Raw genomic sequence first — 14,639 nt, 5'->3', positions numbered from 1 at the left:
AGTAAAATGCATTCATCTGGTGCAAAATGGAGAGGCTAGTGGATATGATAGAACTTGTCGCAGAACATCAATTTTGGTTCATTTGGTAAAAGTGGAACTGTATTCCTTCTGGTTTTCTTCATTGTTCATGATTTTGTGGAAAGCATTCACTAAAGAGTCTATAGTGAATGCTGCTATTAACTGTGTTTACTTTAGCTACTAAACCAACATCAGGACATCCAAGCAAGTTCTGACAGAGAGCAATGCCATTGGACAAACATATTTACATATCCCCCAGCATGCATTGTCCCTTCCAAACTTTTGACCACAAAGTGAAGTAACCACATTAAATAAGTGGTGAGTGGAAATAATCATTAGCCTATTCTTAGTTAAACATGCAGTTTTGGAACATTCAATAAAGACAAATAAGAAAATAGACTATGACTCAACACCCTAAGTGATACACACGTTATGAGAGTGGTATATATACCCATCACACTAATATCCGTTTGAGTGTAGAATGGTTAGTTCCTTGCTCTGCTCTCCCCTAAGAGTGCAACGGACAAACAACCATGTCCAATCCTGTATGCAGCGTTCTGCAGCATCGGTGCGGGAAAAGGAGGGTGTGCCTGGGCGCACACCAGCGATTTTTGTTTGTTGTTTTGTGAGGGCTACAGAGCGCGCTAGCCGAACTGGCGCCCCAGGCAGGAGGCTGTTTCGCCTGTAGGGTGAGCCGGCCCTCATCAACTATCGTTTATATGTCAACATAAAATAAAAAATCATCTGGCCACTAGGGGTTGGACGTGCATCCGGTGCACCAACGTACAATTGCCTATGGCTTCGTCTGCGCTAACGTTGGGTGCGTCCGCCATTGTAGCTTGCTAGCTCAGACTGAGCAAATACATTGTTTCTCGCCTGTGTGTACTATCATGTGTGGCTTCAAGTGTAACTGATTTAAGACCAAAACCTTTACCACAGACTGAGCAATTAAATTGTTTCTCTCCTGTGTGGACTCGTGTTTCTTCAAGTCTGATTTAAGACCAAAACTTTTACCACAGAGTGAGCAATTAAATTCTTTCTCATCAGCGTGGATTAGGGATGTTCATCAGTTATCGAAAATCGATAATTGATCGTTAAGGAATGGAATCGATCATGTGGAATTCTTATCGATCTTGTTATTATTTAAAAAAAAAAAAAAAAAGTTTGGGTGGAATTCGTTCCTCCTCGCCCCACTCCATTGCACAGCTGACTAACGTGAGGTGGAGCTTCATATAGTCTCTAGTTTTCTGGCTGGGCACGGGCCTTTGTGCCAACAAAACTGTTTTAAACATGGAGAATTCACACCGGCATGCGCCGGGGACAGCAGAGTGTTGGAGAGGAGACACATTGAAATAAAGAGTTCATTGAGGAGAACATGTCTTTCGTATTTTCTGCCATAGGCAATCATTTTGTAAATGTATATATATATATATATAGATTTATTATTATTATTATTAATATGATCGTTAATTTCCCCCGATTTTCGATTATGGAAATTTTTCAAAATGAACATCCCTAGTGTGTCTGTTCAAGCCTCCTTTTCGACCAAAACGTTTACCAGAGTGAGCAATTAAATTGTTTCTCACCTGTGTGGACTATCACGTGCGACTTCAAGTGTGCTTTAAGACCAAAACCTTTACCACAGACTGAGCAATTAAAATGTTTATCTCCTGTGTGGATTGTCATGCGTCTGTTCAAGTCTCCTTTAAGACCAAAACCGTTACCACAGACTGAGCAATGAAACGGTTTCTCACCTGTGTGGACTTTCACATGTCTTTTTAACTGTGCTTTATAACCAAATCTTTTACCACCAACTGAGCAGCTGAAGTGTTTCTTCCCAAGAACTTCACTAGTTTCCATCCATTCTTCATCACTGTGGTCAGTCTCAGGTTCAGAAGAGTCTGAAGTCTTGTCATCACTACCTGGTTGTAAACTACTAGCTGGATGTAAGTTCCTGGCTGGTTCTGATACTCCACAGTCCTCTCCATCAGCTTCTGTTTTCATCTGTTCAGTTGAGCTGCTCGCTAGAGGCTCTGCATCTCTGATCTCCTCAGTTTGGATTTGATGAAGTTGTGAAGACTGAGGTTTCTCTTCCTCATCTTCACTCTTCACAGGAACAGTAGTGAATTGGAACTTGGTGATATCAGCCTCCTCCAGCCCTTGAAACTGCTCTCCCTTCTGACTGATCCAAAGTCCCCTCTGTTCCTCTTTAATGTGTGGGATCTCTGGGTCCTCCTGAAGCTGCTTTCCCTCCTGACTGATCCAGAGTTCCTGTTCCTCTTCAATGTGTGGGGGCTCCGGTTCCTCCTGGTCCAGACTAGAGCTCCACTCCTGCTGCTCACTGGGAACATCATCTTTAATTACCAACAGCTGCTGGAGGTCTGGAGGCAAGGCTTCTCTGTGTAACCGCACAGCGTCCAGGAGTTTTCCTTGTCGGTCGATCTCCACTCTTGAACGAGAGGCTTCCTCCTCGTACTCTGCTATCGTTCTTTCAAACAGTCCAAATATCTCTCCAACAGCCGCAGTTAGGCGCTGCTTCACCACAGCTCTCAGCTTCTGGACTTTAGACATTTTCACACAGTGACAGAAACGTTTCCTCCTATTAAACACTAATATACTAACTATTTACTCAACGTTATCATCCAAAGCCCCAATAGCTTCACAGCTAAGCTAACGTTAGCTTCACAGCTAAACTATTCACCCCAGAACCACAAGAGAGGAGCTTCTTCTTCCCCTCAGAGTTAAACGGAGCCCCGGTTCCACTTTATATGTTCGTGATAATATCATCCGCACACACACGAGTCTTGTGTTTGTAAATTAAACTTCTGAGTACCGAGGATATAACGCAACGGGGACACAAGGCTACTGCTAACTCCTTTCAAGAGCGTTTCCACACCGTGGATGCCTTCTTCTTTACCTCTAATTTTAATGGTCGCATCCAACGTGGATAAGTGCATATACTGCCACCTACTGTACCGGAGTGTGTAAATCAGAGTTTTATAGACGGTTTTCACGGAATTGTGTTGCTCAGGAAGGAACTGTTTGAAACCGAGCTTATTTCCTATCAACTATTCTATTAGCAAACACTGCAACAGGAAGTAAGCTAGGGGCAATTCAGAACGTTTGTTGTTGTCAAGATAAAACTGTCTATATTTCTTCCTCTTCTTCTTCTTTGTTTTTTTTGTATGTAAGTTGCATGTTGCATTACCGCCAACTACTGGATTAAAACTGAATTAACTCCAGCTCCACTTGACTAAATAATAATTCCCCACCATGTCCGATAGAACTCTACTTTTCAAATGTTTGAGAGAGCTTAAAAGCAGCTCTCAACAGCTTCTGTAGCCTACACCTTCTCAGTTTACACACCGCTCATTGTGTTGTGTCTCATTTGATTACAATCACCTGCTATTTTCTTACTACCAAGATGGCCATGAGGTGATGCAATACAATACTACCAATAGACCCTTTTCACAGGGGCCATTTTGTGTCGAAAAGGCAGAATAAACACAGGCGCAAGCAAAACACTAATGAGAGTTTCCAAATTCCAATCATGGAAGTTGTAGCTGATTGTATTTCTAATCTTTTGACTTGTCTGTTTAATTAGTGTAGAATATATTAGGGTTAATTTCTGCTCCCTGAGTGTGTTGATCACCTCTAAAGTGCTCTGTGTTGCTCTGAGATTTCAAACTCAGCTTACAGGTTGCATCACAGCACACTGTCCAATCAGGTCGGATGGTCTTCACTTGCAATGTGCAGGATGCAGCACTGGAGAATCTAATGTACACGGCTAATCTAGGCAAGTTACTCTTGTGCATTAGTTCTAAGTTTGCATCTATTCATAACTCCTACAACCTCACATCCAACGCTTAATTGTCTTAAAGGGACAGCTCACCCTAAAATCCAAAGTACATATATCCCCTCTCACCTGTAGTGCTATGTATCCATTTATATCGTTTTGTGTTAGTTGCCTGAGTTTTGGAGATATCGGCCGCAGAGATCTGCCTTCTCTCCAATACAATGGAACTGGATGGCACCCGGCTTGTGGTGCTCAAAGTGCCAAAGAAATACATTTGAAAAACTCAACATCAATGTCTCTTTCCAGAAATCGTGACCCTGTTACTCAAGATAATCCACAGACCTCATTATGAGCAGTTTCATGGAGGAACTATTTTCTTTTGATCGAACTACACCCGCTAGCTGCTAGCTAGTTTACATGAGACTGCAATAGAAAATAGTTCCTACATGAAACTGCTCACAACAAAGTCTGTGCATTATTTTGTGTAACCGGGTCATGATTTCTGCAAAGAGACAATGCTGTTGAGTTTTTCAAATTCATTTTTTGGTGCTTTGAGCACGACAAGCCGAGTGCCATCCAGTTCCATTGCAGGATATTCAAGAGAAGGCAGACTCTCTGCCATCTCTGCCTTGAGTCTCCAAAACTCATGCAACTATCCCAAAATGATATAGATGGAAATAGCACTACAGGTGAGAGGAAAAACATGTATTTTGGATTTTAGGGTGAGCTGTCCCTTTAAGGTACCAACTGTGCGGACTGAGGCTGTAAAAATCTGTGGATTTAGTTACCCAGCAAACATTTCCTCCACCTGCTTCCATGTTGACAGATCCAATCGACGTCGGATCAAGACGTGACATTATTTTTTACCATTTGCAGAGATCAAACGTGATCTTAAGGAGATCTATGGAACTAATATTTTAGAGTGTGTAACTGAATAGAAACTCCCGGGAAGCATTCCCGCCTCCTGCGTCACAATGTGACTTTATTTTGATCATTTGCCGACATGAAAACATAATCTCTGGGGGAGGGAGGGGGGGGGGTATATTGTAGTTATGTGCTTGAGCAAGAAACTTCCAGGGCTTGGTTGCACCAACTGGTCTTTACTATGCCTGGTCTTAACTGCTAAGTTGGTCTTTGTTAACCCATTGATACCTGATATCATATGTTGATTGTACTGTAAATTATTGATGTTTGCACCTTGTTTGTGTGTTTGCACATGTCGGCACTGGTGTGCTATGCACTATTGTTTTTTGTTGTTGTTGTTTTTGTTATGGCACTGTGTACTTATGTGGCAGCCTGTATGTCCAAGAAAAAATTTCCTTCGGGACAAATTAAAATAATCTTGAACCTTGAATCTTGATGCAGCATTTGTGTGTGTATCCCTTTAAGACCGCAAACCACGTAAAGGGATACACACACAAATGAGGGATATACACGCAAATGCTGCATCAGGTATCAATGGGTTAGAGTGGACTTTACGTCGGTTGCACCAACAGGGCTGACGCCTGGTCTTAACTACGCCCGGTCTCAGCGATGTGCATCGCATGTGAATTGCCTAGCAGCATATGTGTCACTTTGTGAGATAGCCTCTAGTTTTATGTTTTGAAAGGCCCTTTTAGACGACCCCACCTGGACCGTAGGCACTGAGGACATGGAACTGGGGGCATACCCTCAGCCCCACAGCGTCCCAGGCGGGAATCGAACCCAGGACCCTCTTGCTGTGAGGGAACAGCGCTACCATTGCACCACCATGCCCCCCTCTGATAAGCTCTAGTTTCCTAACTGGGAGGTGTTTAGACCTTCGGGGAGCTAGCTTGTCATGTTATGCTTGTCGGGAAGGGGGCTAAATAACGAATTATTCTAAGTCCTGCAAAATTTTGGCGAGAGAAAATCGGCCATCACCATTTTCCAAAATGGTCCCTTAGTTGACCTGTCACCTCAAAATATCTGAATGGAAATGGGTTATATGGGTACCCACAAGCCTCCCCTGTACAGACATGCCAAAATTAATTAAACAATTCTATTTTATATGCAGTCCTATTTTCAATGTTGTCGCAGAAGAGGACAGGCTGTGTTTAGTTTGTGACCTAGGGGAAATAGAAAATGAAATTCACTGCCCCCTGTATGACGATTTAAGACTCTTTTTGAAAAAATGTTTGGTGCACACCCTGAGGCCTTCTGGTTTCAGGATGAGGCCAGACTTAAATTATTCTTTAGGAAGGGAGCTTTTGATATGGCCCAGTTTATTGGTAAAGCCTGGCAGAGATGTTATTATTATATATTAATTATTATTATATATTATATATTATTAATATGTTATTTGTATGTATTGATGTTGCACCTCAGGCTTTCGCACCATTTGTTGCTGTTTCTTCTGTTTGAATACATGAAACTTGGAATCTGTACTCGTGTTTGAACTCTACCCATGTGCACTTGTTCTGTCGTGTCTCATAAGCCCATACGGGCTGGGCATCATTTAGTGTGAAAATAAAATAAATCATATCAAATCAAAATCAAAATATGCCATATGGGACCTTTGTAAACAAACTCATAGCTATGCTTAAATTCCTACACTGAACTTACTAAACCCAAACAAATTAATGTTTTCCTATAGCTTAGGATAGGCTAGGGCTAGAGTAGCCCATCCTATCAGGTGGGGAATAATAATCAGAATAGGATACTACCTGTTTAAATGTAGCCTAATTCATATTTTATTGTTTTATGTTTACATTGGACATATTTTCTTCTCATTTTATTTCTCTACTTCTCATGTGGTTGGGATGAGACGACCCTTATTAACTTGTCTGTGATGCCATGTCTGTGATGAGTAGGAGGAGTCTGTGATGAGTAGGAGGAGACATAACTCAGATGTGTGGACTGAAAATGTATAATAGCCATGTTTTGCCAGTTATCCATTTGGCATTGGAGTTGAATGTGCCTTAGAGTTTGCCAAAGTGTATTAATACAGTAGATTTGATTTCTACCTAATTGCATATTTTAATACAACTCTCGTTAAGGACATTACCTTAAAAGCGATCCGTTTTTGAAAACATATACATATTAAATACTTTATAAATGACAGACCAAATAAATGCATTTAGGCTGAGTTAACAGGCCACGTCATTGTTTTTACTTCTCATCAGTAAGACAATATACACATTTTAAATAAAAGACAACGACTGGAAGAAATCCTGCAAATTTATTTGGCGACCCAAATAAAATCTCCTGTGAGCCACCTGTGGGTAGGTCTCAAAAACCTATATAAAATATGTATCAAATATGATACACTTGGCGTTATAGGGCTAACGTGCTGAACTAGTATGGAGACTAAAGATGCTGACAACAGCGCTTCAGGTATAAACAGCTTATTTCTTTGGCTGTATACTTAATGTAATAAATACATCAAAAACTAACACCAATTCTCCCGTTCTTCTCCGTCTCATCATGGTCTTCTTCCCGTCTCACTCGCCCTCGTCCTCGTCCGCTCCTCTCAAGGCACGGCGGAGGCTCTCCCAGAACTCCGCCCTCCTCTCCTCCTCCTGCGGCCACTCCAGGTAGGTCGTGGAGCTCATGAGCTTGCGCAGTTTGCAGAAGCGTTTGGGGATGTTGTCCTTAGCCAGCGGCTCCAGGAGGACCAAGATGGCCGCGTCCCCGTCGGCCTTGCCGTCGAAAAGCCGGAAGTGGGAGAAGTCCAGCTCGTAGCGGCACCAGTCGGAGCGGACAAAGTTCTCAGAGAGGACGAAGACGGTCCGCCGGCTTCGCTCCATGGCGCTCATGATGTTGTCCACGATCCATTGTCCGGGGAGGAAGTCCCGTTTGTGGAGGCACAGGGAGAGAGGCCGTGGGGCTTGGGTGTCCACCGCCTCTCTGTTGTTCTCCCTATAGGACAATATAAACCCAGACAAATTCAAAAAGCGTTAAGGAGGAGCATTCTGATCATGTGACCTCACATTCTGTCTCGCTCCACGGATCAGCCTGGACTTCTAGCCGCCCACATTGATGTCGTTGATTTCCTTCAGCCAATCGGCGCCAATCAAACGTTTGCCAACGTTTGCCCATTTTTAGGTAAAAATAAAGGGATTCAATGAAACAAAAACAAAAATCTTGGCAAGACGTTCATTTTCAAGGAGTTCCACCTCTGGAAGTCTGACTTAATCTGGGTGACCAAGGGAGAAAAATGAACGGAGTGGAGAGTGGTTAAAGTACGGGACGGGTCACGTTGTTCCCATAGGTATCTAAACCCCGACAATCGAGCTTGAAAGGAATATCCGATTGTTGAAGTCTCAATACTATTTATAAGAAAGCAGGAAGATGCAATATTAAAATAAATTAAATAAAATTGCCTTAGCTTGATGGCCATCTTATTCAAAAGAGCAACAGAAAATACAATTATGATTTCGAGAAATATTAAGTCAGACCCCTAGGGCTCCCCCCAACGTTTGCGTTTTCTGCTTTTCTGCCGAGAAGCTCCGCTATAGAGATGCTGCATGAAATAGGCCACGCCCATCACGGGGGAAAGGCTCCGTTCATTTCCACACACCAGCGTCATTTTCCTTGAATTAAACATAGCTAAAAGCTGTTGTGTGGTGGGCTGCGCGGACAACAAATGTAAAAAATCGCCAGTTAAAGTTTTTTTGTATTCCCGAGGAAAACAAGGAAGCCATTGAGAATTGGCGAGAAGACAAATGTGCATGTTGCTGTCAGTGAAGTAAGTTGGAGTGTTCATCTTCCGTATATACGATCTTTTTGTGCAACACCCGGCCATGCACGCGACATAGGAGAATGCCAGGATTGGACGGGAGTTTGTGTTTTCCCCCGTTTTGAGCGTGGCTTCTGATTGATGACGCGTTACGCAGTGTCTCTATAGGCTAGCTCTGGTTTAATTGTTGTTGTTGAGTCTATTTCTGCAATATGGCTTTCTCTACTCTACTAACGTTAACATTACCGCTCATTGTTGTGGGAGACGCCATTTCTGATTGGCCGGTTACGTTGTCACCTACAGCGCAGGCCCCCCGATTGGCCCGGCCACATTGTAATTTCAGGAAATCGATGTGGAGCGAGACAGATCATGTGATCGTGATCAGGATGGTCTTACCAGGCTAGGAGCATAGACCAAGCAGAGGAAAAGCATCATCAACCAAATTCATTTGACAATGAAAAATACTACATGAAACCCCTGTAAATTACCTCTGGTCCTCCAGCTCAGGGACCAGGAAGTCCTCCACCCAGCTGGCGTCTCTCTCGCTGTAGGAGATGAACGCGTCGTAGCATAGCAATGGCTCCGCTTCCGCTCCCTCTCCGAGGCGGCGGCGGCGGCGGGAGGCGGCGCTGCGCTTGGCTCTCAGCCACGCCCACATCATCTTGACATACCAGAACGCGTGGAGACGCCACAGCAGGATCATCAGCAGGGTTCCCGTTAGCAGTGCCAAGCCACAGCTCACAGACACGAACAAGACCCGGTGGCACTCCACAATGGAGAGGTGGACTCGACCCACCAGCTCCCCCTGCAGGTAGAGGGGAGAATCGCAGACGTAGCTCTCTGCTCCGTCCGCTAAATCCACACCTCCTTCTCCTTTAATCTCCGACTGGAGGAAGGAGACGAACTCACAGGAGCAGACAAACTTGTTCTGACCCGCCTTGAGGCTCCGGAGCCGTCGGTAGTGCTGGAGGTCCGAACGGTCAAACATGTTCAGGGTGTTTGACTGTGGAAGGACAGGCAGTGTCATTGGAACACTGGCTGTGATGTATTGGAAATACCACTGTAAACCACTATAAACGCAGCAGGAACCACAGGTAGGCTAACTTGATTGAAATGTATTAAAAGCAGGAGCATCATGCTAGCATGTTGTGCAACCCCTCCAATAGAGTTCAGATGCCAAGGTTTGAAGTTGTTCTGGTGGATCTGTGTCGGGGGGTTTGGCAGTCACCTGTATGTTTTACATTACATTGTGTCATTTAGCACAGTGGTTCTCAACTGATGGGTCGCAAACCCAAAAGTGGGTCGGGCCCCGGGGGGCCGTTTTACAGACAGCGACGCACTGTGTTTACACTACTGCCCCCCACACTTCCTGAATGGTATTGCATCAAGGATTATTTTATATCAACGATATAAAAGTGGATTTTATGCAACAATTTGGAAGCGGCAACAACAGTTATTTAGAAGAAGAGGATGTTAGGCATCGGATAGCGTCTTCAAGTTTCTGGCTCAGGTAAGGATTATTTTAAGACCTAGACGCGAGAGCGTCTAGGTCAGTATAAGCGAGGAGCACCCGGCTAGCAGCGTAAAGTCTCCACCAGAGATTCAGCCGTTCGGACAGAAGGGGGCGCTCCTTCGACCATTGTGGTGCCAGGGATGAGGAGAGTTGCGAGCGGGGAAAGTGTTTGTCTCTCACCTCTAATGTCAGTGTTTGCAGGCTGGGGAACAGCCGTCCATGGGGAAGCCTCAGAAACTTGTTCCCAGAGAGATGCAGCTCTCTCAGGGATGGCAGGGCCAGAGGGAAGGCATGGAGGTCATTGTTGCTGAGATCTAAAACCTTTACATATATGAAAAAACAAAATGTAGTATACCATAATAATAATATTAATAATAATAATATTAATAATAATAATTATTATTAATAATAATAGAGGTAATAATAATAATAATTATTATTATTATTATTATTGTTATTATTATTATTATTATTATTATAGAATTTGGTCACATCAAGGCATTTGCAATAATTTTTTATGTTTACATTTGAAGACATGTTTACAGTGTAGGAGATGTTTAGTGTATTTTCTGCAGTGTCAAGGTGGTTTTTAAAGTGATGCATAATCACTTGTGCTTATTGCTGCTCCATTGTCCCGTACCTGCAGGGTGGAGGGCAGACAAGGGGTGACGCTGGTGAGTTTGGCCCAGGAGAGGTTGAGGTATCGCAGAGTGGAGGGCCAGGAGCAGCCGGGGGGCATGGAGCTGTATCCGTTCCCACTGACGTCCAGGTGGGTCAGCTTGGAGAGTTTAGTCACCAGCCTGCTCAGAAGGGAGAGAGACTGGAGGGGAGAGAGAGAGAGAGATACATTACACACAGACACATACGCACATTCTAAGTTGTATTCTCTGTTTCACACACACACACACACACACACACACACACACACACACACACACACACACACACACACACACACACACACAAACAAACACCAACACACATATATTTCCATACTGATAATGATTTACAATAATGGTATATTAATTAAGCATTAACAAACACTTAATTAACAGTTAACAAATGTCTCTAGTAATGATTTACTAATGGTGTTCATGTTAACCAAGCTATTGTGGTTGGGTTGAGGCATGAAGTCACCGAGGTTAAGATTACAGCAAGCATACGGTCAAGGCTGTTAATTAATACTTGCATTCATTAACTAACCGTTAATGAATGTATTACTTGTGAGGACCCTCCCTGACTCATTCACTCAACTCTAATGGTAACTTTAACACTCATCACCACATGGCTAACCTTAACCTAACCTTAACCTTAACCTTAACCTTAAAGGAGAATTTCGTTTTTTTACACCACGGTCCTCATTTCCAGTTTAGAATATGATGTTTTACTCACCGAAATAGTTTTGCGTCATTCGGATGCCCAGGGAAGATTTTGAGCTCCGAGTACACTCTTCAAACAGGCTAGAACCGCTAGAACGTGAGCCCACGGGGCATTCTGCACGGCAGTGCACGCGCTCTCTAAATGACACTTTTTCTGTCAGATCACGGTTCATTATGGTTGTAAATATAATTATCTAGCTAATAGCTACAAGCTAGGCTAACAACAACACCGGAGTCAGCGTTGATCTGCCCCGGTGGGGTTACAGTGCGTATCGTCCCCCTCTGTGAAACCACTTCTTCAGAGAAACCACAGAAGGGGGACGATACGCACTGTAACCCCACCGGGGCAGATCAACGCTGACTCCGGTGTTGTTGTTAGCCTAGCTTGTAGCTATTAGCTAGATAATTATATTTACAACCATAATGAACCGTGATCTGACAGAAAAAGTGTCATTTAGAGAGCGCGTGCACTGCCGTGCAGAATGCCCCGTGGGCTCACGTTCTAGCGGTTCTAGCCTGTTTGAAGAGTGTACTCGGAGCTCAAAATCTTCCCTGGGCATCCGAATGACGCAAAACTATTTCGGTGAGTAAAACATCATATTCTAAACTGGAAATGAGGACCGTGGTGTAAAAAACCGAAATTCTCCTTTAACCTTAACCTTTACACTAACTGGTTATAAGTGACAGAAAAGGGGTCCAGACCAAACGAGCCCTACTCTTGTGAAGAGTGCCGTTGGGATCTTTATTGACCACAGAGAGTCAGGACCTCGGTTTAACCAAAGACGATGGGATTTCAAGCAAGACGACCCAAGTTCAACTCAGTTCCTGTCATTTTGGCACACGGGTTTTGCCCATGGTTTTCCACAGACACGCCCACTTAGGAGATTTCCGGCCGGTCTGAGTCTATTGGAGTCAATGGAAAAAGTCAACGTGATCTCAGATTATGACAGATTCCTTCGCCCCCATATTCATTAAAGTAAATATTTGGCCCATTCTCCGAAGCCACATATCTTCAGAATATTCTGACACTAAAATGGCGTTTTTCTTACAGACAGATCAGGAGAAAAATAAACCTGTTCAAGACCTGTCTCTATCTCAGCAACACACTCTCGCGAGACTTGGCAACAGGAACTCATGTTAGCAGGGAGCGATTAGCTAAAGCTAAAGCTGAAGTTCGTTGATGTAGTAGCTAAATCTGTGGCTAGAAAAAATATTTTTTTAATGGAATATCTTAGTTTCAACTGCATTGAGCTAACAACGGGCAGCTTTGTGTTTATATGTGTGGTTTGTGTGGAGTTTGGGAACTCACAATCTCTATTTCAAGGTCAGCACTAACCCCGCGTCACTAGACAGTCCTCTCACAACACTTCAGGGGAGAGGTGAGCACGTGACCATTTGGGTGACTTGCTGCGACCATTTGTTAGAATTGGCGGAGCCTGCGGTGAATCGTCTACTCTAAATAGTAATAGAACATCTATGGTTTAACGTGTCATCCGAAGGACGGTGCTCACTCACAGAGTCCCTGTCTCTGCTCTGGGGCATTGGGGATGGGGAGTATTCATGAGACCAGAGGGAAGAGCACCTCCTACCGGTCCTCCAACACCACTTCCAGCACCAGATGGTCTCCCATCCACGGTGATGGGTGCTGGTATAATACTAGGATACACACACACATAAGAGCAAATGGACAGTCGCACTCAAACAGAGTCAGCCCACCTTCAGAGCGTTGCCGCTGATGTTTAAGACCCTGAGGTCCTTCATGGTGCCGTCTCCACGACACAGTGACTCTTCCAGAGTCATGTCTGTCAGCAGGTTGTCAGACAGGTCCAGGTACTGCAGGTTCACCAGGAGGTGGGTGGTGAGGCAGGGGATCACAAACATCTGAGCATGGAAGACAGCGCAGGTTTATTATCATTATGGTTTTTGTGTAAAGTTTTCTTTTTCTCTTTCGATTGAGATTTGGTGTGAAACCAAACAATACATATTTCAGCATTTGTTTTTGTAGACACGCTATTTAGAATTGCCCTGCATTTTCCTGAAAAACAACGTATAGATTGACACAAGAGTAATCCCACTCAATCATCACTTATGACCTCCCTACTAGAAGTGTGTGGTGGTGTGTGTATCCCTTTAGATCAGACCTGGGCATGCAGCATACGTTCCCGGGGACCAGAACCGCCCCTCATGATGGTTCTGCCTGGCCCGGGAGGTCTAACCCAAACTGCACCATTTTACTAATGAGGTTAAATCATCAAATGAGATGACCTCAAATAGCTGTTTGGAGTGATTTTCATTATAATAAATGCTGAAGAATAAGTGCACAGTATGTTTTCTATACTTTAATCCAGTGGTTCCCAACCTTTTTTGTCTTATGTACCCCTTGAGCTGTTTTGCCTGTCGATTATTCTCCTAAAATTGTTCTATTAAGCTCATATTAAACTTTTAATAAATAGGCCTCTCTGTCTGATTATTAAATGGAAATCATTTGAATGACTCCCCTTTAATACAATTCTGAAAGTTTTCAATTGGAAAAAGTTTCACCAAGATGGACCTATGAAATTATTTAGATTTTTTTTCTTTTTTTACCATTTTGGAAATAAATTGCAATGCTCAATCTTTCCAAGTACCCCCTGCAAGCTGCTCAAGTACGTGTACCCCTATAGGGGTACTTGAGCAGCTTGCAGGGGTACACGTACACGTACACGTAGACGTAGACGTACATGTACACGTACCCCTGGTTGGGAATCAGTGCTTTAATCTAGTGATAAAATTAGAGCTTGCGGCATGACAACATCTTCTGAGCCCCCAGCGACAATCTGGGTTTCTCATGTGGGCCCCCAGGAAAAGGAATTGCCCACCCTTGCTTTAGACCCTGCCTATTATCTTGCTGTAGTTGGGGCGTTTCTGGGCTGCAACCTTTGGGCAGTACACCCACATGGGTGTGTAGCCCCCAGCCAATAACAATGCAGAATGTGCAGTCCCTAGCCAATAGCAGGTGCTGCTGTTGGTGTGACTACAGAGCAGAGATGCTCCATTCAAACAAAAACCGTTGTGCGGAGGTGTGAGTGTGTTTATTTGTGCTATAGAACGTAACAGCCGTGAAACAATCAGAAAATAATGTTTTATGCCTCTGATTCCCGGCTTTGTTCTCGCCAGCGCTCTCCCTCTCTCCATTCACTGTGGAGCTCACTCGACCACCACTCTCTCGTGGGGGGGGGGGGGAATGCTGCTTAA

General features: G+C 43.9%; 1 protein-coding gene across 2 annotated transcripts in view; it reads right to left on the bottom strand.

Annotated features, from left to right (window-relative positions):
* Nucleotides 1-7,030: 7,030 nt before the first annotated feature.
* The window catches only part of tlr2 (toll-like receptor 2), a 21,508-nt gene continuing 13,899 nt past the window's right edge, over nt 7,031-14,639 (bottom strand). For both annotated transcript variants that reach the window (XM_083640623.1, XM_083640624.1), the window contains exons 9-13: nt 13,122-13,286; nt 10,667-10,846; nt 10,207-10,347; nt 9,002-9,516; nt 7,031-7,693 (exon numbers count right to left, since the gene is read on the bottom strand). In XM_083640623.1, coding sequence (XP_083496749.1) covers nt 7,276-7,693; nt 9,002-9,516; nt 10,207-10,347; nt 10,667-10,846; nt 13,122-13,286 — 1,419 coding nt within the window. In that variant the 3' untranslated portion in view covers nt 7,031-7,275. The remainder of the gene's footprint in view (nt 7,694-9,001; nt 9,517-10,206; nt 10,348-10,666; nt 10,847-13,121; nt 13,287-14,639) is intronic.

Source organism: Poromitra crassiceps (assembly GCF_964638095.1).
Source record: "Poromitra crassiceps genome assembly, chromosome: 7".
Lineage (NCBI taxonomy): Eukaryota > Metazoa > Chordata > Actinopteri > Beryciformes > Melamphaidae > Poromitra > Poromitra crassiceps.
This window is presented reverse-complemented; position numbering and strand designations above follow the sequence as displayed.